The sequence below is a fragment of the Neomonachus schauinslandi genome, chromosome 6, assembly GCF_002201575.2.
Source record: "Neomonachus schauinslandi chromosome 6, ASM220157v2, whole genome shotgun sequence".
NCBI classification, from domain to species: Eukaryota; Metazoa; Chordata; class Mammalia; order Carnivora; family Phocidae; genus Neomonachus; species Neomonachus schauinslandi.
In genome coordinates this window covers 123,233,473-123,259,886 of record NC_058408.1, presented here as the reverse complement: position 1 = coordinate 123,259,886, position 26,414 = coordinate 123,233,473, and the positions used below count along the sequence as shown (strand labels likewise).

The 26,414-nt window shown below is 48.7% G+C and overlaps 1 protein-coding gene across 1 annotated transcript in view; it reads left to right on the top strand.

Moving 5' to 3' along the window:
* The first annotated feature begins 1,731 nt into the window (after nucleotides 1-1,731).
* The window catches only part of TLL2 (tolloid like 2), a 117,951-nt gene continuing 93,268 nt past the window's right edge, over nucleotides 1,732-26,414 (top strand). The window contains exons 1-2 of the mRNA XM_021699869.1: nucleotides 1,732-1,924; nucleotides 25,418-25,528. Of these exons, the coding sequence (XP_021555544.1) occupies nucleotides 1,732-1,924; nucleotides 25,418-25,528 (304 nt within the window). The remainder of the gene's footprint in view (nucleotides 1,925-25,417; nucleotides 25,529-26,414) is intronic.

Below are 26,414 nucleotides of genomic sequence, written 5' to 3'. Positions count from 1 at the left end.
ACCCCTTCCCACACCTATCGCCTGTTTAATGGCCACTTGGCCTCTTCCCTGCCATTTGGTGACATCCATTCCCCCCAGATTTCTTTCTCCCACTTAGGAGTTCCAAATCAGATCGTCTTGCCCAATCTGGGTCCATTCTGTATGTGCCCATTCAATGATGAAACAGGGTCAATTTGGATTTCTTTTTAAGGGTGAAGACAAAATACCCTAAAAGCCACCTTCCAGTGGTTAAGTTTTGAACCATTACTGATTTGAAGGACTTGTTATCTTAGTTAATAGGTAAGACAGATTACCATAATGCAAGAAATTAGAGTCCTGTATATAAAGTCCAGCTCTGGGCTCCCTGTCAGCTAGTTTGTCATTAGTGGCTGTGAAATCATGTGGAAACCCAAAAGGAAGTTTAGTTCATTTTTTGCTTGCAGTTTAAATGAAAAAAGATTCTACTGGGTGTGATGCTGAACAATCTCTACACATTGGTGTGTTTTACTCCTTGATTAGGGCAATTTTGCTTGCATAAAAAGATCTTTGAAATGCCTCATGGTAATAGTACTTTTTATGTCTATAAAAATGGCTCAGCTCTGACAATTTTTACATTTAAGGTACAGCGTGGGAGTGGGTTTCAAATATCTCTTGATTATTCTTCTAAATTATTTGGGCATATGTTTTTAATTGGCAAAAAATAACCAGACTTCAGAAATTGGTCATTTTTATTCCATCAAGTTAATGGTGAATGGCTTATTTAATAAAAACATGTCTGTAATGTAACACAAATAGCACGTACAGCTGTTCATTTGTCAATCTTTTTGCCTGTATGAGGCATCTTAAACAGTTTTGCTAAAGGATAGGGTCACCAAGAGGGGAAATCTGTCATTTTAAATAATTCTTCCCCTAAGGCACCGTATCACCAGCCACCAACGTTGGATGAGGTGGGTGCTGCAGCAAGCGTCCTTCGTGGCTGGACGAGGGATGTTGAGAAAGCTGAGAGAATCGTAATCTTTTATTTTTTTCTGAGCTGAAAGCTACCAGCGAGAAGATTAACTTCATTCCTCAGGAGAAACGATTGTCCGAAAGCACAGAGCCAGTCGGTTAACGACGCGGACCGCGCACACCCGGCTCCTGGTCCTGAGCTCGGAGCCGCCGCCACTGCTGCCTGCCTTCGTCCACGTGTGCATCAGGGAGTTGTAAAGTGAGTTACGCCAACAAATAAGCGGGAAGTCCAGCCTTGATCTTCAGGAGCAACGTTCTCGGGGGGCCAGAGGCCGAAGTGGCGCCGACAGAAGGGCGCCCTGGGCTCCGTGGGAGCTCCGCGGGTCCTTGCCTTCAGCATCTTCACCTCTCTCCCCTTCCTCCGAAGTTGCGGAGGTGCCTGGAAGAGGAGGGGCCTCGCCTCGGGCGCCCGAGTGATTGGCTGCCCGGGGCCCCCGGCGAGGGCTGTGTGGTCCAGCCCGGGTGGAGAGGGGCGGAGCGGCCACTGCTCCAACCACCGCCACCACCGCCACAGCCGCAGCCGCCGCAGCCTCGGGCGCCGGGCAAGAAGCTCCGAGCGGCGGCTTCCCGGGCGCCCCGACGCGGACCGGGGCGCCGCGCTCTGCTCGCTCCGCGCCCGAGCCATGCCGGGCAGCCGTGCGTAATCGCCGCGCCGCCGCCGACCTGCCCCTGTGCGCGGTCCCTGGTCCCAGCGGAGCTTTCCGTGCTCACATCTCCCTCGTTCTCCGTCGGCCCCTCGCAACCATGCCCCGGGCGACTGCTCTAGGGGTCCCGGTGCCCCTGCTGCTGCCTGTCCTGCTGCTGCTGCTACCGCCGCTGCGCCGCGGCGCCGGGGGGCTGGCGGAGCTCTCGGACGCCGCCCCGGACTATTCGGCGCTGGAAGGCGAGGAGGGCGCGGAGCAGCAGCTGGAGCATTACCACGACCCGTGCAAAGCCGGTAGGTGCCGCCGCCGCCGCCGCCGCCGGGGAAGTCCGGCAGAAGTTTGCCTTTGAAATGCAAATGAGTGGTGGGCAAGCCTGTGCGGCCGTCTGTGGGGCGGGTCTCCCTCCCCTCCCCCGAGATCGCCCGGCTCCCCGGGAAAACAATGCCACTCCGGCTGGGACGTCCCGGCCGCGGGCCTGCGGCGCGCCCCGGGTGGCAGCCTCGGGAGTGTTCCCACAGCCGAGGAGGGCGGGCGCCCGGGCCGCCTGACAGCCAGGTGCTCCGCACGAGCGGCCGCCGACGCGCGGGGCTGGGCGCGCAGCTCCCGGGCTCGGAGGGAGCCCTGGCCCCGGTTTCCCCGCGTTTGCAAGTTGTGCGCAAAGTTTCCCGAGATCTCGTGCCTGCTCTTGGGAAGAGAAGAACAAAACCCGAAAAGCTGCACGGCGGGCACAGGGAAAGTGGTAGCTGAGGGAGAATGCGCGTGACCCGCGTTGCCGCCAAGTTCCCTGTAGCCCCCTCAGCGTGGTCCGGGTCTGGGGGGCGCGGAGATGGAAGCCGGCACGCGCTCTAATCCCTCAGGAAGCGGCGCCCCGGGACGCGCGGGTCTTTCTGGCGCACATCGGGCCGGGGCGCCGCGGCTCCCTTCCCGGAGCCACCAGCCGGCTCGTGGGTCCCCAGGGGCGTGGCCTCCGAGCCCGAGCGCTCCGGGCGGCAGCGCCGCCGGGCCCCGGGCGCAGGTTCCCGAGAGCCCACGAGTCTGGGGAGCTCCGGCCGGGACGGCTCCTGGCCGGCGGCCGGCGGCCCGCAGAGATGAACACACGGAGCGGAGAGCGCGGCCTCCCTCCTTTCCCCGTGCTGTGGTCGGCCCGGGCTGGGGGAGCGCCGTGGCCAGGGGCCCCACTTCTTCACTCCCTGGAGACGTCTGGTAGTCTCAGTTGCCTCATCTCTAAACTGGGCGCAGTATTATAGGAGGTCTCATGATGTATGGGAAAATTCTCTGCAAATGGAGTAATGAGATGGTCCTGTAATAACCTGTATTGTTACTGCAGCGGCTATGGGCTAGGTTGGGGGTCGGACAGATCAGAACTGGGCGAAGTCTGGGGGAAGACCAGGTCACTAGGAGGCGGGAGGACCCAGAGGCTGTGAGACCTGAGTATCTTGTGAAGGTTGAAGACCAGGCTTGAGGGGCCTGGTCTTACCTTGCAGGAGTAGTCCTCCAGAATACCCACCTATTGCTGTACCTGGTGGGGCTTCTGAGTTAAGAAGGTGGGCAGAAATGTTGGTTCCTGGGTAATTTGAGAAAATGTCAGCAGATAGCATGTCCCGACCGAGGTATCTCAGTTTGTCATGGGACCCAGCCCATGATCAGGGAGAAGTCTCTGGAGCACTGTTGGAATGGTGGTGACCTTGCCGGGAAAGAGACTGAGGCTGTGAAAATGGGGCGGGGTCTAAAGGAGATGAATCAACCATCCCGTGAGCCTGTCAGATCCTGGACTCTACTGGATGTGTGCTGGGGCCTCTGGGCCCCGATGTGGGCAGCTGGGGCCTCGACTCGGGAAGCCATCAGTCTGTTCAGGGATGTACTGAGCACCTCTGGTATGCTGGGTGCTGCAAATCCTGGTGAAAGAGGCACAGGTCTGTCTGGGAGAGCCCTCCAGCTCCCAGTCGCAGCCTTGTGGAATAACGGTAAGGCAGGTTTGCCTCCAATAATTTTGTAGAAAATGCTAGATAACCAGGGCATGCGAGTTCTGTGACTCTTCGCACACAGGATGGGATGGGCGGGCCGGGCTGGAGAGTAGAGGATCTTGGGAGCTTGGTTTCAGCCCGCTCCAGGCAAGCTCCACAGCCATCCTTGATCTTCAGTCGCCTTGGCCTCTCCTTAAGCTGTGCTCATTCTAAGAGTGGCCAGAAGAGGGCGATGGCAAGGGAAACCTGGGGAAAAGGTCACATCTCAGTCTGTCGATGCTTCTGGAAATTCCCAGAGCTAGGAAAAGCCTTCTGGAAGGACAAAAAGCAGTTCACCAGGGCACTGAGATCTCAATGGAAGGACATGTGTCGAGGCTGAGGGGGAACCCTGCATTTCCTGGTTCCACATTTAAACCAAATGTTTAGGGGCAGCCTCTCATCCTATCCCAGTCAATCCCAACTTCTGACTCCTCTGCCAAGAAGGAGGGCTTCAGGGCTTTGAATCTAAAACACCTCCCACCTGCCCTTTCTTGAGTGGGACACAGTGCATTATGCTGCAGACACAGTGCAGGGAGGAGAGTCGGGGATCTGGTCCTGGCCTCTTGGAGCTGTGTTACCTCGGACAAGTCCCCTCCTCTTGGGGTCTCAGTTGCTCATCTGCAGGATAAGGTGGTTAGACTTGTTAGGGTTGCAAACTGACAGGCCCAGAGAGCTGGTTCTCTTGGTCCACATCTGTCAGCTGTCTTGCCCTGTGCCCACTTCACACCTTGTGGGTGTTTGAATTTGCGCCCCTGGCTCCTTCCTACTTAGTGTTCTGTGGTTCTATGACCTTTGCTTCCAGCTCAGCCTCTCAGAGGCTGACCAAACTGGTAAGTGTTTCACTGTTTACTATTTTACTATTTACCATTTCACCGCTTTTACCATTTTGAAAACCATTTTTTTTTTTACCATTTTACCATTTATGAATTTTATCATTTCCTCTGCTGTTTACATTCTGTGTGACCTTGGGCAATACACTTAATGTCTCTGTGCCTTAGTGTCCTTGTTTATAAATGAGGATGATTCCAAATAGATTAAAGTGCTTAAAACAGCACCTGCTATCTATGTAGGTTCTTTACAAACAGGTTTTCTAGAAACTTGTTAAAGGAACATCTTCATGTGGACCTTTGAAGCAAGTTTTAAAGTGTAACATTTAAACTTACTAATGAACAATCTACTTAATGCTGTAAAAAGGGATGCTTTTCAAGTCAGATGCTGGTGGAGTGGGAGTGAATGTGTGCGGTCCTCCTGGCCTGGGGCTGGTGAGGTACACTGGACTTTCTGGGCACGGTCTCTGCCTAGCAGTCCACAGCTCTCTCTGCTGGTTTTTTTTTTTTTTTTTTTCATCTAATACTGTAAGTGCAGCCAAGGGTTCAATTGATAGTGAATTATAAGATATCCTCCCAACCACCATGCCTCTGAGAGCGGCCTTTGCAAAGCTTCTGAGGGCTTCTCCTGCCTATTTGCTCTCATCCACAATTCTTTAGCTGGATTCAGGACCAGAGGCCTGGGTCCTTATTCCTTTTACTCCCTGTGTGGCCTTGAGCAAGTCACTTCACCTCTTCATGCCTCAGTCTTTTCATCTGCAAAATGGGGATGAGAATAAACCACTTGCCTTATAGGGCGGGCCTGTGGCTAGTTGTAGCTAGATTCCTCAGACAAGGACTTGTGTGTCGATAGTTCATTTGGGAGGTGATCCCAAGAAGCAGGAAGAGTAGAACAGAGAAGGAGGAAATCCAACGAAGGGAGTGAATTGAAGTAGCTGCTTTTGTTGATGGAGTCTTGCACCCACCAGGACCTCTGCAAAGCTTCCAGAAACTCTCGTAGAATTCCTTGCCCATACAATAGGGGACTGGAGCATTTCTCCAAAGAAATGCTGTCCTTCATTATTTGCTCCCTGTTCTTTTGATTTCTGTGTAAAAAACCACCCAAACTCGGTGGTGTAGAACAACAACCATTTTATTGTTTTGGTGATTCTGCAGGAGTTTGGAAAGGGCACTACAGAGGTGATTTGTCTCTGCTCTGCAGTGTCTGAGCCTCTCCTGGGAAGATTTGCAGACGGTGGTGATGGAGGTGGGTGTGACTTGACAGCTGGGGCTGGAATCATCTGGAGCTTCATTTAGGAGCCTACAAATGGCTTCTCTGTGGTCTCTCCATGCGGGCTAGTTGGGCTTCCTCACAGCATGGCAGCTTGATTCTAAGTGCTCACATCCCAAGAGAACTAGATGGAAGCTGTATTGCCTCGGGAGCTGCATATCATCATTTCCACCGTGGTCCCAAGCCTTACCAGATTCCAGGGAAGGAACCTAAACCCAGCTCTCCACGGGAGGAGTATCAAAGTCACATTGTTAAAAGAGTTTGTGGAATAGGGGATATTGCCTCAGTCAGTTTGGGAAAATAGGACCTGCCATGCTCCTCCAGGCATTATTTCTGGTACATGCAGCCTGCATCTGTGTGTTCAGGCACCATGGTCGCTAACAGATTCAGAAAAAGTTCTTAAGCAGAAAAGTGGGGAGACATGCAGCGCTGCATGGAACGGCCCAGAGTTAAGTTGAGGATGTGTGACTTAGATCACCAAAATTGTCTACATGAAGCTCAAATGATGCAAAAGCACTTTGTAAACTGTAAAGTGCTGTGCAGCCTTCTGGATTTACTAAACCCAAGGAAACTAGCCGACAGTCAACTTCCCTTTCCAGCTGGCGGCTTGATAAATCCCAGGGCCTTCCTCACTACTCCATGTTCACCTCTGATAAAAACATGTATTGCTACATAAATGAATATAGTCAGTGCTCCCTGATGGCTGATGGCATATGGCTTAGGAGCCAGTGGTGAGGGTGCTGGTCTGGAAGCTACTCTTCCCTTCCCACACTTTCAGACCTTACTTCTGCCTGAAATGTGGGGCCCTACTCTACCTTGTCAGGCTCTCCCAGACACAGTGACCTCACCCATCAGCTCCTGATTTTCAGAGCCCCCCAGAGCCCTCAAGGACAGTACTCTCTGGGGCAGCCAGCAGCCCTCACATTACCAATGCAAGGCTGGAATGTCCTAGTCTGTGAGGTCGGGGATGTTTGTCTGTTTCGGTCACTGCTCTAAGCCCAGTGCCTAGGGCGGTGCCTGGAACGTTGTGGGGTACTCATCAGTATTTGCTGAAGGAGGGAATGATGACTTTGGCCCTGTGTGGATTGGGTCTACGGCCGAAGGGATCTCCATGCTCACTGTCAGCCTGGAAAGTAGTGATGCAGACCTGGCCCAGTGGGCTGCAGCCCTCCTAAGAGCACTCCAAGTTGGGGGGTCCTGGGGTCCTGGGAAGTGCCCCCCCCGGGGGTTTCCATCCTCATGGCAGGAGCAGGTGCCCTGGTTTCTTATGCACAGCTGTGAGGTTTCCATGGGGCCTCCTAGAGGCCTGTCTCCACGGACCCCTACTGCTCTCTCCTGTCAGACTCCCACCCCCACGGGCCACACTCAGGACAGGGCAGCTGGCATTTTACAACTTTATTTTCATTCCTACTTGTCATGGTGTCCTTGCTGATGGGCAGGTGCTGATCTGACGGAGTCAAAATATTTCAGGGCTGTATGGAAATGGAAGTTTATTTTCCCACTTCTCCAGGCAGGAGCAGCATCTAGTTCATCTCTCTTTCTAACCTGTCACCCCCTGAAGTGCACTAGGGCAAGGCCTGAGGTGGGGAAGAGCACAGGCTTTGACACCTGACAGACCTGGATTCAAAACCTGCTGCCTGTGCAGGGCTTTGTGACCTGGAGTAAGTTACTTAACCTCTGAGCCTCCGTTTCCTCCACTTGGCAAGAACTGCTAATAGTCACCGTTCAGGATTATTGAAAGGATTACGTGATTCAAGCACAGCTTCTGGCTTGGGCAAGCGTTCAGTGTCTGATGTGTACATCATTAGAACACAGAGCAGGTACTCACAGCCCCTTCTTGAGCTCTTTGTTGACATGCTATAGAGGAATTTGAATTCTTTTAGTAAATGAACAACTGATTTCATGTAGTGTAGTTAGGGATTCTTACATTCAGACCTGAAAATTATTGGTAAACAGTGTCTCCTAAGTAGTTGAAGGATGAATGTTATGGTATGTGAGTTATAGCTCAATAAAGATTAAAAAAAAAAAAAAGTAAGTGAAGGTGAGGATGGGCCAGGGCTGAGTTGGGTGAGGAAATACATGGTCTTGGCCCCTCAGTAACTGTCATACAAAGACACAGCAAGCAACTCAAGCAAGCAGAGCCAGCGTGGCCCTCAGATGCCCAAGAGAACCCAGAGGTCCCAACAGTGGGCAAGACTCACACTGGGGTGGGCAGTGTCTGGGAGAGGAGAGGCCTGGAAGGGGCACACCTTGACCCCCTTCGGATGAGCATAGTCCAAGAGCCGAGTGAGAGCAGGAACTCCATCCCATTGATCCTGACCCAGCCCCAGGAGTAAACAGGCAGCTCTGTCAGTTCCCATTTTGCACATGGGGAAACTGAGCTTCATGCCCAGACCTTCTGCCTGACATTGATGGTCCTGTGACTTCTGACGTTGTCTTTGTAGACGGAGCTCAGGTTCTGAAGACAAAGTCCTCAATGGTATCATCCAACGTGGATCCCCGACTCTGACATCAGTGGAGCCCACTGTTCTCTTCTTTCCCTTCGCCAGCCCTGCAGTGATCAGTGTCTCACACCCTCTTCTGGGAGTGGCATGTATGTTGGGAGCAAATCCTTTAATCCCCTGCTCAGTGAAACAGAGAGGAGGGCGGGAGCTGAACCACAGAGCCATCCACAGCAGCCCTGGATCTGCAGGGCACCCACCACGCTCAGGGCTGAACGTGACCTTCTCAGCAAGAAGATGCTGCTGATAGAAGCGGGTGTAGACAGGCCAGCAGCTTGTCCCATTCAGCAGCACCTCCTGTGGTGAGTTGGGGACCTTCTGCTTCTTGCTGCTTCTCTAGCCACTCTCAGGACACGAACCAGACTGGGCAGCCTCCTCCCCAGCCTGCTGGTTCTGCACCCAGGCTTTGGAGTAAATGGAATCCTTCAATAAATGTGAAATATTGCAGTAATCCCGTGGCCCTGGAAGAACCCGTCATGCGCAAAAAGTATGTGGCTTAAATTGAGTCCCCTGAACAGCACCACCTTGCATGATGTGAGACACCTGGGGGCTAAGTGGGCAGACTCTAGAGACAAAGTGCCCGAGTTCAGATCCTGGCTGTACCACTTAGTGGCTGTGGGACCCTAAGCAACCTGCTTCAGCCCTCTGAATCTCAGTTTACTCGACTAGAAAATGTGGATACTAATATCTACCACGTAGGGTTATTATGAAGATTACACGAGTTAGTATAGACAAAGCCTTTGAATAGTGCCTGGAACATGGTCAATATTCAGTAAATATTTTTGTTTTTATTACTATCATCTCACAAAAATTCAACAAGGTTTCCAAGTGGCAGGAAACCAAGTATCTGAACAACAGAAGCCAGATGATGTTTCCAGAGCTTTATGTTTCCTGACGACACTGCTGCTCATAGCTCTTCTATATCCAGAGACCTTGGTGTGAAAATAAATGTGCCACGAATGTCATTGGCTTCCTTGATATTATCCTGAGGTAGGGGCAGAGGGGTGGTTCCGCACCCTGCAAGCCAACCAGCTGTGTAGGCCCCACTGAGAAGCCAGCCCCTGACTATTTGGAGATACGTGAATGGTGTTGGGCCTGAGCCTCCATTCAGCCAATGCCCCCCCACCCCCCCCGACCCCCAGCCACTCTTATTTTTAAAAGCGTTCATTCCTCAGGGCACCTGGGTGACTCAGTTGGTAACTGTCTGCCTTTGGCTCAGGTCATGATCCTGGGGCCCTGGGATCGAGCCCCGCGTCGGGCTCCCTGCTCAGCAGGGAGTCTGCTTCTCCCACTCCTTCTGCTCCTCTCCACCCCCAACTCATGCTCTTTTTCTCTCTCTCTCAAATAATTAAATAAAATCTTTAAAAAATAAAAAATAAATAAAAGCATACATTCCCCCAAGTTGCAAATAGCTGAGGTGCAAGCAGGATTTGGGCCCACATCATGTTTGGTGGTGGCACAGTCCTTCTGCTATGGACACCTAGTTAAGTAATCTGAATAGAGGATGTAACTTCATTGATCCCCAAACATTTGCCTTCTCACCCCTCAGCATGCTTTTCAAAAGGAGAATTACGATATTAACCTTCACGGTGGTTACAGCATTGCCTTAGAGCTTGGGGCCATGCCTGATGGTTTTCAAAGCTCTTTTCCTTCTCCTCTCTCCACTGGTCTCTCAAATAGCCAGGAGATGATCTGAGCACTCATGGGAGATGGTCTGGACTCTTATGATCTGTGGGCACTGGGAGATATGGTCCAGGTGCACACAGGGGAGAAGCTGGGCTGGGGCGTGTGTGGAACACTGAACTCATACGTGGTGAGACAAGGACCTCCAACCCCTGTTGTCTTCCCTAAGCACATGGCCTCTCCAAACCCGGAGCCACTTTCCTTCTCCTGGATCCCTCCACGCCGTCAACAAGCACCTCTGTGCTGTCCACTCTGAAGGTCATGTTGGTATACTTGCTCCCCAGAGCACCATAGCCCACTGCCTCCTCCCTGCCTTTTTCTCTATCCTTGGCTAGGACTCCAACAAGGATAAGACACTTCTGGCCTTCAAAGTACTCTCAGTCCCAAAGCATCGGGGAGAAATGATACAAAGTGTTGAATGTCATCTGTCCCCTCTCTGTTCCTCCATCCCTTTCCCTGAAGGCCTGGGGCAGTGCCTGGTGTCAGGCTGGTTGAGGATGATGGGTCCAGTCACTCTCTTCATCCCGGAGGGAGAGGACTTAGATGGGTGAGTGGCCGTTGGGAGACAGAGCAGATCAGTGAAATGTCATGTTTAAGAGACTGTTTTTGGCCTCTGGCAGCCCATGGCATGAAGCCTGCCTCTGTCCTCAGTCCGTGTGTGGTTTTGACTAAGTTTCTTTACCTCTTTGAACTCGTTTCCTCATTTGGAAAATGGGAATGGTACGAAAACCCATCCAAATAGGTTTGCTGGAGGATTAAATGAGGCAGTGAACAGAAGTGTTTAGTGAGCAGTTATTAATTGTTGGCTCTTCTCTTTGTGACGGTTACTATTACTCCTGTTATTGTTCCCCATTTAAGAATTTCTAAGTGACAATCTCTCTTTGGCCTGTGTATGCTTATCTCTCCCTCTCAGGGCTACAAAGAGTTCTCTTGGGATCCATAGCATGTGGCAAGTGATAATTTATTGCTCCACAGCTCTCTCGCTCTCATCCATGAAGCAGAGGGAGGATGACAGATAAACCAAATGCATATAAGCAGGTTTCTCATGGTATCCTCTTAGCCTGCTCATAATACAGTTCTGCCTGGATGCAAACATAGCAACAGAAACCGAGCTTTCCTGCTGATTGGTTACAGACCTATCTATGATCACGCCACCCTCTAACCACTTCTGTCAATTACCAATAAATATTCTCAAGCTCGTCTGCATGAGCACTTGAGTGTTGACGTTCAGCCCCGAGTCTTTGCCCGCTCCGCCAGCTGGGCCACTTATCTCCAAGCTCATCCTGCAATTTGCACCAAGCCTCCTCCCCTTCCTCCCACCTGGGTTACTGGCCTTGAGCTGATGTGAGTCCTGCCTGAGCCAGTTTCCCACAGGAGCCAACTACCTTCCACCCTAACTCTTTTTCACGTTCCTGGGTCCGTTCTCCTCGCTGAACTGGCACTGGCCTCCCATCCTCTCACCCTGGGCTCAGACTCAGCTTGATTCCCGAAGGCTGGGCTCCGTGGCGGCAGGTACCACGTGGTACCAGAGTCCACCCAGGTGCTTCAACCAGAAACTCCGGTGTCATCCCGGATAGCTGTCTCTTCTTTTCCCTCTCGTGCAGTCCAGCCCAAGTCCTGCCAGTCCCCCTCCTCCATCTCCACTGCCACTGTTTGGCCAGAGGTGGGCTCCCCGCTGGGCTGATTGCGACAGTGCCTGACCCCCCCTCCCTGCTGCCCCACTTGCTTCCTGCAGTCTCTTTTCCATGGCGTAGGCAGAGTGCTCTTTTTGAAACTCACTTTTGATCATATTTACAAAATCAGATCTGCTTAGGACCCTCAGCTTACATATCGTCGCCCCCCTACCCCCGACCCTCCGAGGCCTTCCTAGGCCCTGTTCTCCATCAGGACTCCTCTCTTAAATCTCTCATCACCTTTGTTTCCTTGAATGGCAACTTTCACTGTCCGTTACTGGGCATAGTCAATGGTGTGATTATTTGCTCAATGTCTGTCTACATATGAGACAGTGAGCTCCAAGGCATAGAAACTAGACTCATTTGGTTTCCAGGTCAGCAGTACAGTGCCTGGCACATAGTGGGGGTTCAAGCAGTATTTGTGAAATGAAAACCTGAGCAAATGAGATACCAGAGGGATTTGGAAAAGGTAACAATCACCATAAGAAAATCATGGAAGCCTTCCTGGTAAGTGGGGTTGGTAAGCCCTGATCTTGGCCTAGAAGGATGGATGGGATTCGAGGAAGCTGGGGTGCACATTAGGAACTGAGTCAAGGTGAGGTAGCAGGAGTGTTTTTGATGTGTCTGGAGCTGGGGGATTGCTCTGGTTTACTTTGCAGAGTAGCAGAGACAAGACTGAGAGAAGCTTGGAACAGTGGATGTCAAGCTGAGACATTTGAAACATGTCCCTTAGGAAATGGGGAGCTATTGATGTTTCTTGAGCAGAGGACTATTATAATGAAGACATATAATGCTTAGGATCTGTAGAAGCAGGAAATAGGAGGACCACCAGAAGGTCTAGGCCTGGGAGCAGGAGGACCAGACTTGGGCTACGGCCTCGGGAATGGAAAGGAAGGGAAGATAGGAGGGAGATCGTGGGTCTACGTGTGGGAGAGATCCCAAGCTGAGCTGCATCTCGAGATCAGAGTTGAAACATGAGTGAGTTCATCAAGGTATGCTCAGTAAGCATTGGGGTGTCCTTGAGGTGGGCAGGAAAGGGAGATTACTTTTTAACATAAAACAGTTTTCTTAATTACACAGCTAATACACATCCACTGAAGAACATTTAGAAAATATAAAGAGCAAGCAAGAGTAAAAATTTCCAGTAATTCCATAGCCTATAGAAGTAATTGTTAACATTTGGTTGTATATTCTTCCAAAAAGTTCTTATGTGTGTTTATGTTTTTTCTTTAAATGCTGTACATTCTGCTTTGAGCCTGCTGGTGTTTCATTTTCACTTAGTAGCGTGACCTTCTTTGCATGATAGTAAAGCTACTTGCGTAATAAATGTACTTCTATAACGTTGATTTAAGTTGCTTTGTACATCATTGTACAGATGCTCTATAATTTGTTTAATCAATCCCCTATTGTTGGCCATAGAGATTTTCCCTAATCTTTTCTTTTGCTTTTATACACAGTGACACTGGAGTCATCCTTGTTGCTAGATTTTTATGTGCATTTAGCATTAGTTCTTTAGAAAAAATTCCTACATGTGGAATTGCTGAGGCGAAAGTGTAGATGCTTTTAGATTCTTCTTTTCAAACTGCCCTTCACATTTTTTCATTCCTTTGAATTTCCATTAAGATTAACGTTCTGTACCCCTGAAACAAATAATACATCATATGTTAATTTAAAAAAAGATTAACATTCTGTATTCTAGTTTTAAAAATCTTTGCTGGTTTGATAAGAGAAGAATAATTTGCTGTTTCCTCAGTTTGCATTTATATTGTAATTGTATGTCCTTTACAAATGATTTTGAACCTTTAACAGCTTATTTTGACCATTTGTATATCTTTTGCTATGTGCATTTCCTGCTTATGCTGTTTATTTCATGTTGTTTTCTTCTTATTTATGAGCTTTTTTTCCCCTTCTCTTCATGCTCATTTTTCTAATTGTATGGTCATTTTTTTAACATTTTGTAGAAACTGTTAAATTTTAGGAACTTCAACCTTTTATCTGTCACGTTTGTCACAAATAATTTTTGGAGAGAAGATCTCTAAAAAGCAGAGAGTTTATTCTGTACCATATCATTCACTTCTTTCGTGGCGATGATTGTGTGGCTGTATCAGTTAAGATTTTGGGTTTGCTAGTAATGGACCCACATTAATTGGCTATGTCTGTCGAGGTCCAGTTGGGAGACTGAAATCACACCAGTAATTGGAGAAACTAATTCAAAAATTTAATATAAAGGATTATAAACTAGCAAAACGGAAGTGGCTACTGGAGAACTCTAAGGAAAACAGAACGAGCAGACACGCGGAGCAATTACTAGGGAAGGAGTAAACTTGAGAGAGGCCGCCCTCCCCACCCAGACTGAACTTCTGACTTCATAGGACAGGGTGTGGCTGTGGCTCGCTGGAAGTTGGAGAAGCTCACTGAGGTGCTACAGGAAGAGACTGCTGAGTGGGGAGTCGCCCACTGGAGTATGGGCCAAACTCTGAAGGGTGGACACCCGAGGGTCTCCTGAACACTGCTGGCAGCCACTCCATAGGAACAAGAAAGATGAGACGCCTGGAACCGGGAAGAAAAATCCCTTCCTCTGGCACTCTCCCTCTAGTGCCCTCTAGTGATAAAGCCTCATGCCATGCCAGGTGGCAAAGGAGGAAGGGTTCGAGGGTCCAGCTCATGCACCACAAAGCAGGACACGAAAGTGTAGATTTAGAGCTGAGAAACAATATATTGGTAGCTGGAACATCAGTTACCCAAGCTAGAAGTTTCTTTCTCACATCCAAGTCTGGAGGTTCTGCAATGCAGGCCCAGCCAGTATGTCTTCTGCTCCGGGAAATCCTCCGGGATACAGTCTCTTTACAGATTGCCCCTCTGTTCTCCCGAGGTTGAGGCCTGTGTCCTCATGGCCCAAGATGGTAGCCAGAGCTCAAACCATCACAAACACAGTCTAGTCATGGGAGACATGGAAAAGAAAGAGGGACCAAGAATGTGTGAGAAGAAGGTTTGCAGGAGATGCCATTTGCCCCGTCAGCATCTACTATCTCATTGGTCATGTGGCCACAGATAGCTACAGGGGAGTCAGGGGGATGTTTCTTTGGGAAGGCCTGGAACTGAAAATCAGAGGTTCCATTCTTAGGGAAGAAGGGAGAAAAGGTATTGGTGGACCATAAGTGATCTCTGCCACAATAGACTAAACTTGCTGGACCTTTATGAAGAAAATTTAGTCACAATGATGATAAGCTCATTACTATTACTGATATACAAGGTAAGATCTCAGAGTAAAATCCTGTAGAATGTCAGAGCTAGAAGGAACCACTGGGATTATTTATTCTAAGTTTTTCACATTTCCCGTGAGAACCCTGAGGGCCTGGGGAGGCGGGGCAGTAACTTGTCCAAGGTCACATGGACCGCTGTGGGCAGCTCTGGCCTGGAGGTGGATGCCTGGTCTCCTTTACCCTCTGCCTGCATATCTTTCTACTCTCTGCACTACTTAGGGTCTCGAATGGGCCTTTGTCTTCAGAATGAGTCCTGCATAATTGCGCTGGTAACTTGTGGCTCTATGCAAGATCATTCCACAGTGGAGATATTAGGGCTTATGAGATATGCCTGGTCCTGGAATCAGGCACATAAGATGAAAAATTACAGCCCAAGAAGCTTCTGGCTCTTAGGACCTAAACTGCACCCTTCTCTTCAATACTGAGTGGAGGCCTGTGAGCTCGGGCTGTGGGAACACAGCGCGTGTGAGAGAGCAGTAAGTCATATTCTGCTGGAATGAAGCAGCGAAAGTGTGCTCTTAGGCCAAAGTAGCCAATCCCCTTATCAGTCTGAATGCCATTGTCCTGTTCAGCTGTGGAAATAACAGAAGGATTTTTCTTAGAACAGTGTGAGCCAGGGTCTCGGCAGGAAACAGACTTTACCCCAGATGTTTCAATCGAAGAGACCTCCATGAAGAGACTACTTACAGAGGCAGGGTTAAGGGACAAAGAAGAGCATGAAGCACCCAGAGGCCAGCAAGCCACCCCTGTGGCTGAAGGGACGGGGACGGGGCAGTGTTATAGGAGCTGGAACCAAGCACAAGGGGAAGTGGCTGAGGGATGCACCTGCTGCGAGAGACAGAGCACCAAGCTGGGGGAGAAAGGAGGGAAGAAATGCCTGGATCTTTCCCTCCTCTTCCATCTCATCTGCCAGGGTCTCCTCCTGCTTGAATGCCCCCAGAAGCCAGAGAGCCGGGGGCCGTGGAGGATGCAGGCAGGCCACAGGATCAGCCTTCCTGGGCAGGGCAGAGAGGGTGGAGAGTAAGTACAGGAAGAATAACTTTAATCATAGCTCAGGATCTGCTGCAGATATTCTTTTACATGGATGGAAATACTTTTAGTATCTTTAAAAGGTACATTTGTAAATGGCCAATGTGTGGCAGGTAGGATGCCGCTTCTCCCCCGTGACAAAGGCAGACATGGCTAATTGCCCATGGTGCTCTTTTCTATGAGCCCAAGAAGTCACCTCGAGGTGCTCCAAGAAACATGACCAATTGAGTGGGCTTGGTGCATGAGATGAAACCTATTTGGAGCTAAAACTTAAATAACCTGGCCAATATGGCCTACCTTCCTGCTCTTGCCAATCTAGTGGATAATCCTTTCTTTCTGGGAGATAGCCAAGCAGGTATTTCTTAAGCCAAGCGAGCCCTGCGTGGAAAGCACAGATGCGGCATGGCTCCTTAAGGCGCTGGCGTGGCCATAGTGTGATGGAGAAGCAGGGGCGAGGCAGGAGGCCATATCTGCCTCGAGCAAGGTGGCCACCAGCCCAGGCACCAGCCGGATGCCCTTGGCTCATCTGTAAAATAGGATGATGCCAAGCAAGACAGAAGGCCGGGCTGGGCGCGCTCCTGAGGTGGAACCAGCCTTCGGAGCTCAGCCATCTGTGTGTGGTGCTCTCCTCGGTCCTGACTGACCTTTAACATAGGGAGGACCCTATGGATTCTAAGGCCTGGGGGTGTTTCTTCTGCGTGCTCTCAGATTGCTGAGTTCAGGCTGTAAGTGACTTTGAATAGGAAACCCTTAGCTGGAACCAGTGGATAATAGGTTATGAACATTGCCAGCATGGTGTAGGGTGTAGATAGCAAATAGGGCCCAGCTCCTGTGCCATCTCTATCAATTCATGCTGGCCCTCTGAAGCACTGTGTTAGGATGGACAGGAGGGCCGTGATTAGGGATATCTGCCCTGAGGGGAGGGGAGCACATGTTTGTCTCATATTTGCCATCCCTGGTGTAAATGGAAAGAGCACTTGTTGAGAGTCGGCAGACATGGCTTCTGAATGTGATATTTTGAGCACATCATCTAACCTTCCAGGACCTGTTTCCTCACATGGAAAAGAAGGACATTGCTTAGATGACTTTTAAACTCTCTCTAGCTTATAAATTCCATGATTCAGACTAGTTTTTTTTAAAGCATGTGAAACTTGCAATGAATCGGATCCAATTAAAATATTTCCAACTCCCCACTCCTCTCAGCCATATGCTTGAGTAACTAAGCTATCTGTCCCTCGTGGGGGCCATTTCCAAGCTTGAGCAGCTGGACACCCTGAGACAGGAGGCCTCCCATACTAAACAGACCCTACTTTTTAATCTCGACCAAAAGATCCAGGAGGCGTGATTCACATCTCGCCCTGTTTCCTCTCCTCTGTCCTCCGAGAGCCCGAACCTCTCCCCTCGTGCTCTGCAAATGCGCCTGAATGCAGAGTCCTGAAATTTAGGTTCATGGTTTCAAAGTTCATGGTCCTGAGAATAAACAAAAAAACTATTGTGGTTGCATAGAGCTGTGGACCCCATTAACACCGCCCCATGAATATTTATAGCGTGAAACTACAAAAGAACATAGAGGCCATATTGTATTTCCTAGAACTTTCTTTCCATGGGGTCCTTTCTCTGTGGGTCACTTTAATGTAGGCTTTGCTTATTTAGTTGCACACTTTAAGCCGATTAACTTTTTACTAAAAAAAAAAAAAAAAACCCTCCCTGTTTGTTTGTACATACACTCCCTTGACAAAGATTCACAGAAAACTGCTTTAAACCTGTTAAATCCCTCTGCTGGAAACTTGAAGTGAACTAAATGTGTCTCTGGGTAGGATTTCCCTGTAACTGTCCCCGCCTCGGGCCCACGCACCCTACCTCAGCCTGTTTGCTGAGAGGAATTCCCATGTCAGAATGCACCGTATTTAGTTCCTCTGATCATCTCGGCTTCTCTCTAGGCGACTCTTAAACAGAGCATTAGCGCCATCTCCTTCCTTCATGGCTTGTCATCGGGATGACAAAGGGCGGGCCCTGGGTGGGGGGGATACAGAAATTGTAGGGAAATCAAACCTTAGCGCTGGAGGGATCTCAGAGGCGGTGGACTCCCCTGGTCTCCAAACTAAAGTGAGCATGAGTCACCTGAAGGGGGTGGGGTGGGGGCATGAGTTTTAAATGTATATTCCTGGAGATTCTGTCCCCAGAGATTCTGATTTCATAGGCCTGGGTTGGGGCCTGGGGATTAGTGTCATATACACGTATGCATACGCTCTCCTTAGACACTTCGAACCCAAGTGGTTTGTGGACCATGACTTGGGAAGCACCGAGCTGGTTCAGCTGTCTCCTTGTATGGGTGAAGAAAACGTCACCAAAGGGAAAAGTTATTTGTCCAGCGTCACACACAGCAACCAGACTCCCTCTTTCTGAGTATAGATGATGTCCGTGGCTCCACACTGCTTTAATCTGGGCTGGCGTGTCCTGAGATGCAGCTCTACGGTGGAACATGTGCGATGAGGTCCCTGTGAGGGAAGCTGATTGAAAACTAGACCACCTCTTAGCTCAGGCCCAAGTTGTAAGTGTAGATATGAAGGTGAGGAAATGGCCTGGTTGGTAGAGGGGAGGGAGAGATAAGCACCTGTGGAAGTCACTCCCATGGGATAACAGATCCAGGTCTCTTCGGGTTTTGGAGTGGGCCCCAGGGTGGACTGGGAAGGTGGGGGTATCCCTAAGCTGTGTCAGTCCCCCTGGGCTTCCCACTCTCAGGGCACCAGGAAACAGAATCCTAGGGAGGGTACGGTTGGTGACAGGGTGATGGCAGAGTCAAAGGGGTCTCCCCCTGACTGGCTGGGCTTCTGCCTGGCTCACGGGCTTCCCAGCTCTGTAGGCCTCAACCCAAGGACTATTATAACACCCGCAGGATCCCCCCCAACCAGACTTTCAGAATCTCAGGTGGGAAGGGGTGTGCAGATTACCCTGGCCCACCCCTCCTGCACTCTGTCCCCTGGAAGCACCCTGGCTGGGCTGTTGCAGCCTTTGTCAGGCCAGCAGCTTCTCTGGAAACAGGGCTCTTATTGCTGACCTTGAGATCAGCCCCCATCTGGAGTCCCAATTCAAGAAACGGGGTCCTGTGCAAAGCAGTGAGCTGAGCTCCAAGTTTAGAGCCAAAAGGTCTGATTTCAAGGCCCATCCACTTTTCACAGGTTGTAAATGTGGGCTAGTTGTTAACTCCCCTAAGCCTTACTTTCCCCCATAAAATGGGGCTCACGGTTCTGGCTAAGCTTTCCCCTGTGACACGGGGATCGTACCTGCCCTCAGTTGTCACGAACACGTTCTGAAGGCCCAGAACATGGCAGGCTCTGAGCTAGGGTCTGGGGTGAGTGGTGGGGAGGGGTGAGTGGTGGAAAGGGTCTGGGGTGAATGGTGGGGAGGAGAGGAGAGTCACAGGGAACTGTAAAGGGCTGAACCAAAGTGGGGGGCTCCTTGTGACCAGCTCCACCGTGGGTGCTCTAACAGCCCCGGATTCTGTTCCTAGTGTCTGGACCTTTCTTACCCCTTGCACAGCCCCTCAGTTCCTGTGGCCTCACATCCTCCCTTGCTCTTGCTGTCATTGGCAGTCCACATGAGTGGGTCCCCCACATCAACCAGGCTGCCCTCATTGGGCCCCTTCTGCTCCTGTCCTGACACTGCTTTGCTGCTTCTCACCACGGGCCCTTTGCTCTTGCTGTCCACTTGACAAACTTCTGCTTGTAATTCATCCTTCTACTCAAGTGTCACCCCCTCTGTGAGGCCTTTCCTGATTCTACCCCCCAGGCTAAATTAGTCCCTCCTCTGTAGGCTTCCCTCCCTCACTGAGCAGCCTGGATCATTTCAAGGCAAAGATGGATGGCAGTTGAGAGTGGACTTGAGAGGTGGCCCAGAGCAAATTGCCCAATCACCTGAGCCTGCTTTTCTCATCCGAAAAATGAGTGTGATGATGTGTATTGCACGGAGTTGCCGTCGGCAGGGTTAGAGGAGTGTAAGAGCTTGGCATCTGGCTGGTGCTTAAGGGGATCAATCCCTTTCTCTTCTGTGCCTTGCTCCTGAGAGAAGAACTGAAACATCAGATTCGGGAGAAAAAGAGCTGATCCAAGATAAAGGGGATGCGTTGGAAGGGTGTGAGCTCTGTGTCACTGGAAGTGTGTGAGAAGAGGCCATTCAGGCATGAGTGGGTGGGTTGGACCCGGGGACCAGTAGGGCCCTTTCTAGGCCTCAGAGTCTATAATTCCTGGAGGATTGCTGAGCAGTGCAACAGCCTCCAAAAGGTGTTCCTTAGATCAGGATTCAGTGAAAAGAGAACCCAGGGCAAACCACATTGGGAAAGGCTGCATTCTCTTTCTCTTAGAGACTCATGATATTTGTTAGGGTTGTAAAGGCTCTGAGAAGTCCTGCAGTAAGGAAAGCTATTTAATGCCACATTTCTTATTAGAATGCGAAACTTTGGGAAGAGTGGCTTGGTCAGGGAGAAATCTGGCTTGGGAATCCGGGAGGCCTCGGTTAGCTTAAAACGTCTGTGAAGCCTCTTCCTGATTGCATGACCTTGGCCAAGTCTTATCTCCTCTCTGGCCCTTCATTTGAGGTTGATGTATAGAATGCATTTGGCCTGGTATCTGAGACAGAGTGCTGTATGCTTCTGTTGTAGATGGGAAAAGACAGACAGGGCAAGATGCTGTGAGAATCCTGGGATGGGAGCCTTTCCCTGCAAGGCTGACTCATGGTCATCTTTTGAAGCCTTGAGGGCCAGGCACACACATGGGATCAGATGGGGAACATAACATTATGGCTACTCATCATTATTATTACAGTAGTCTGCTGGAGCTGGTTCTCACCCGCAAGCTTGTGAGAGCCCATGGTACGCTCCTTTTCCCAACACCATGTTCTGGCACCTCGAAATCAGCCACTGTGGGAGTTACACCAGGGAAATCAGCAAACACTACAAACCAGGCTCTCCCCTCCCCTAGCCAATTGTTAATTATCAGCACATCACTGATTAGATATCATTAGAAAGTATTTCTTTAAAATTAGTCTCCTTTTATATTTGCAAATTTCTTATTTAAAACTGGACCTGACTACTTTAAAGATTTCTATTTTGGGATTCTGAAAAGCATTTTTCCTATTGTATTTCATAATCTATTCCCGACAGAGTTACTAGCCAGAGCTTCCTAACAAAACACCACCTTGTGACAACTCCCTAAATTGCAGGTTGGAGTTCAGTGGGGTCAGCCGAGACTGAAGCCCATGCCATTTTCACTGATGGGCATTTTAGATGCTTCCTCTGGCCTATCCTTTCAAGTTCTCTGTGTGCCCCTAGGGGCATGGTTGATGGAGGCAAAATCTCTGGCGCCTTGGGTCTGTGCTTCTCAGACTTCAGTGTGCACGCGCTCTCCCCGGGAATCTTGTTCACATGCAGCTTCTGATTCAACAGGTCTGGTGTGGGTCCTGCGATCTTGTATTTCTGTGGAGCTCTGAGATGCTGCTGCTTGTCTGTGAATTACACTTTAGTAGCCGGGGTTGGTGGGGGAAAGAGAAAGGAACCCTCCCAGAGCTTCTCTTAGGAGATTGCCAGGGGCCATGTTTTGCCTTTTGGTAAGAATTCAATAGCTGTGTGTTTTGAATCCATAGACTTATTAGCTCATTTGATTCTAAATATTGTTCTGCCAACTTGTTGATTTAATTTTTAAATTTTAATATATTTTTTACTTATTTGGAATTTATTCTGGTGTAGTGTAAGTTCAAAGCCAACCTGATTTTTCCTCGAATTGCTAACCTATTCGTCTCAACATAATTCATTGATTAGTCCCCCTCTTTCCACAAATTTGTGAGACCTCCTCATATATGAATTTTCTTTTTTTTTTTTTAAAGATTTTATTTATTTATTTGAGAGAGAGAGAATGAGAGAGAGCACATGAGAGGGGGGAGGGTCAGAGGGAGAAGCAGACTCCCTGCCGAGCAGGGAGCCCGATGCGGGACTCGATCCAGGGACTCCAGGATCATGGCCTGAGCCGAAGGCAGTCGCTTAACCAACTGAGCCACCCAGGTGCCCTCATATATGAATTTTCTTATATAGCCTAGGGATTGCTTCCAGACTATTTTATGTTGCAGGGTTGTTGTAGCTTTATAACATATTTATAACATGTATGTTATAACATGTAACATATTAATTAGTCCAATGAAGCCAGTCTTCCTTTAGTACTTTTTCTTGAGTGTTATCACCTAATCATGCAGATGAACTTTAATATCATTTTGTCAATAATAAAAGCATTATTGGGATTTTGATTGAAGTATATTAAACCTACACATTAATTTGAAAAGAATGAACGTTTCAGGAACATAGTATGTTTTTCTTTTCATGTCAGTCACTTGTTATAGCTTTTAGTAGAATTTTACGTTCTTGACATAGTATCACACTTTTTGTATCAAGGTTATTCCTAGATATGTGTTGCTTTTTGCTGCTATTTTAAATATAATTTATTATTTTATTTTATATTATATTATGTTATGTATACCATATACAATTTTAGTTTATATTGTTTATATTGTATTCATAATATAGCCATTAGCCACATGTAGCAATTTAAATTTTAATTGCAATAAAATAAAACGTAAAATTCAGTTCCTCTGTTACACCAGCCACATTTCGAGTGCCCAGTAACCACATGTAGTTATTGGCTACCATATTGCAGAAATGGCTACCACCATTGCAGAAAATACTATTGCACAGTGGTGTAGTGCTAATCATTGATCCATCATTTTTTCTTATGTGTTGTGACAGTATCTTATTTTATTTGGGAACACTTTTCAATTTGTTCTTTTCGATTTCTAAGGAGAGCAATTGCTTTTATATCAGACCTCTGATTTCTTTTCTACAGCAGTATCACCCTGATTCTCTTCCTAAAGATGAAAGCAGGGACCTCGAACACACCCTGGAGGGTTGCCACTCCCACACTTGCCCACGGCAGACATCACTAACCAATCCCAGCACTCTTTGCTGTTCCCTGAACTATTCTTGTTTTTGAAACTTACATCTTAGAGCTCTGCTCTTCTCTGGCTCCAGAGATGGACTAGGATGCAGTGGCAGGCCACAAGGTGTCTTCCCCATGTGTGCTCTCCAGGGGAGGGCTCTGATTCCACCTCCTGTGAGTAGTTCTCCGATCATCTTTCCAACATGGCCCTCCATGGTGCCATTGTGGGGGGGTCCTGTCTTTTCTTTTCTGTTATTCTCATTGGCTGTATCTGAAGAGGACATCTTTTTCAGCCCACTTCCTTCCCCATAGAAGCTTGGGGGCCCAAGAATCATTTGGGGTCATTTTAAGTCTCAAAGAGTTGCAGTCTCCTGCAGGCCGTTCTAGTGGCTCTTCTGACACATGCTTTTCTGAAATGTTAGTCGTCTTCCTGTTTGATTCAGCTGCAGGTGGGGGGGGCCACACCACGGTTGTTTTCTAGACATGCCTCTCTCTCTCTGGACTTAGTTGCTGGCACCTGGCATTTGCTAGGCCTCTCTGAGGGAACCTTGCTTTTGGTCTCCTGTCCCTCCCCATTCTTCTCCCACTGAAAGCATGTATTGGGCACCATCTTGACTGGTCCTTGCAATAAGGTTGAGTGGTTTATTTTTTCTCACACAGATTTCTTGTATAATTTACATACTGTATAATTCACCATTGTAAGTGTACAATTCAGTGATTTTAGTAAATTCATAGTTGTGCAACCATCACCACAATTAAATTATAGAACATTTCCACCACCGGGAAGAGCTCCCTTGTGCTCATTGATAGCCAAATCTCAGTCCTGCCCCCAACCCTAGCAATCACTAATCTTTCTAGCTCTATAAATTAGCCTTTTCTAGACATTTAATATAAATGGAATCATGTAATATGTAGTCTATCGCATCTAGCCTCTTTCACTTAGCATGATGTTTTTGAGACTCATACATGTTGTAGTCAATACATATATGTGTCATACATGTACCAATAGTTTGTTCTTTTTAATTGCTAAATAGTTGACTATTTTATAGATATACCACATTTTGTTTATGTGTTCAACAGCTGATAGACATTTGTGTTGTTTTCAAGTTTGGGGCTATTATGAATAAGGTTGCTATAAACATTTGAGTTTATGTCTTTGTGTGAACATATCTTTTCATTTCTCTTGGGAAGATTTCCTAGGAGTGGAATTGCTGGATCATATGATTATATTTAACTTTTTAGGAAACTTTCAGATTTTAAGATTATGTTTTTAAGATCATGTTCAACTTTTTAGGAAACTGCCAAATGATTTTCCATAGGTAGTATACCATCTTATCTTCCAACTAGCAATGGGTGAGAGTTCCCATTTCTCTTCACCACAAAGCTAAGTTTTAATTAGCCTCTGTTACTCAAAGGCCCTCTCAGTTTTTCTTTTATTGCTTAGTGATGAGAATAGGTTAGCTCTTCTTGAATTTCTGGACTCTCTCCACGCCTTGTCATTCCCACTATAAATTGCCCAATTCTCTATGAAACCCTTTTCTTTCTTGTAGCACCTTATCAAACACAGCTAATAGCAACTAAGGCGTGCTATTAACATTCTGACTCTCAATCTCTTCACTTAAAGCCATAGCTCATTCGGTTTATCATCTGCTTTCCAAGTGAATATAGGCCAATATTTTTACCAGGTACCCCATCACTGCATAACATAGTTCACCTCCTTCCAGGCTTCAGTAACAGTTTCCTTGACACTCACTGCCTTGCCCAAACACAATGGATTTTTGTTATAGCAGCATACTACTTCTGATAGCAATTTCCGTATTTGTCAGGATAAACACATTTGTCTGTGTTCTAGTAACAAATAGCCCCAAATCTCAGAGACTTGTAAAACTAGCAGGTTTTATTCTCCTCATTCATGCTACATATCCATCCTGGTCAGCCATACCTTTGCTCCCCATCCTATTTACCCTAGAACTCAGAGTGAGAGAGTCGCCCCTATCTAGAACATTGCTTGTCTTTTGGGAAAGGGAAAAGAGGACATGTGAATCGTGCACTAACTCTTAAAGCTTTCTCTCACATTTATTTATCAGAGCAGGTGAAGTGGCCGATTCTGACATTAATGGGGCAAAGAAATATAATCTTCCCCCAGGGAAGGGCAGCAAATATTGTGAACAGTAGTATCATTTATCACATTATGCTTTTCTTTTATATCCTGGGGACTCTGGAGAAGAAAGAAACAGCTATCTCTATGTGGTGGTTTTGCCCAGAGCTGCTTACAGCTCGAGTAAGACAGGGTGCCCTTTCAAAATACCTTACAGACCTAGGCCTTGATCATCATGGTGGTTGGCTCCAGCCCTGTGGCTCTGGTACACAGAACTATTATACGCCATTCTTCTGTCTCTACCAGCCTGATGTGTTAGGTTCAGGGAGAGATTTGATTGAATGGATTGTCATTTCTAGAGTTTGCTACCCAACATCTAATGTCCTCCGGGGCATTAATAAATCCATCTTTTTCCCTGATCTCCAGCCTAAATGGATCCATTTATGTTTTTTTTCTCTGCAGCTGTCTTTTGGGGAGACATTGCCTTAGATGAAGAGGACCTGAAGTTATTTCACATCAACAAAGCCGGAGACTGGATCAAGCGGTCAGCAGAGGAAGGGGAACATAGCACAGGTAAGGACTGTGTCCCCCATTTTTCTTTCTCTGGGGGGGAGGGGTCAGGGACTCCGGCAAGTGTGGCTGTGGACCACGAGACATCAGTGTTTGACCTGTCGGTCTGTGGAAAACCAGAGGCCTCACTCTTTCTGCACTGCAGGCTGCGGAGCTGGAGCGTCCAGGGTTGCCGATCCTTGTAAGAAAATCTCCATTTGCCTCTTTTTTTTTTTTAAAGATTTTATTTATTTATTTGAGAGAGAGCACATGAGAGGGGGGAGGGTCAGAGGGAGAAGGAGACTCCCTGCCGAGCAGGGAGCCCGATGCGGGACTCGTCCCTGCGGGACCCGATCCGGCGACTCCAGGATCATGACCTGAGCCGAAGGCAGTCGCTCAACCGACTGAGCCACCCAGGCGCCCTCCATTTGCCTCTTTATCTGAAGGTTCAGGCTGCAACTCAGAAGGTTCAGACTTGAGCTCAGCGTGGGTTCTCAGGACGTTGGCCCCTGGGTGGGCCCCGCACGTCCCAGACTAGAGAGAATTCCTCCGTGGGCTCCCTCTCGGGCATGTCTGTCGATGATGCTAAGAACGCTCAGCACTGGGAAAGATGTCTGCTCCTGGGGCGCTGTGCACTGCTTTTGCAGTCAAACCAGGAAACACGATGGGGCTTCAGACTTTGATTCCTCTTCTCCCTCCTTGCCTCCTCCTGGGGGGCATAGTAGTGGGACTAGTCTCTTGAGTTCTCCGCCCCCGCCCCGCCGCGGGCTCAGACGCCTCAGCTCTGGGGAATCCCTATTCTTAGCAGCAGCAAAGGGGCTGCCCTGTGAGGCGGCTGGCTATTTGGTGACCAGGGCTCACATGTGCCCGAGGCTACACTGCCCCTGCTACCTGCCGCCCCTCCCCACAC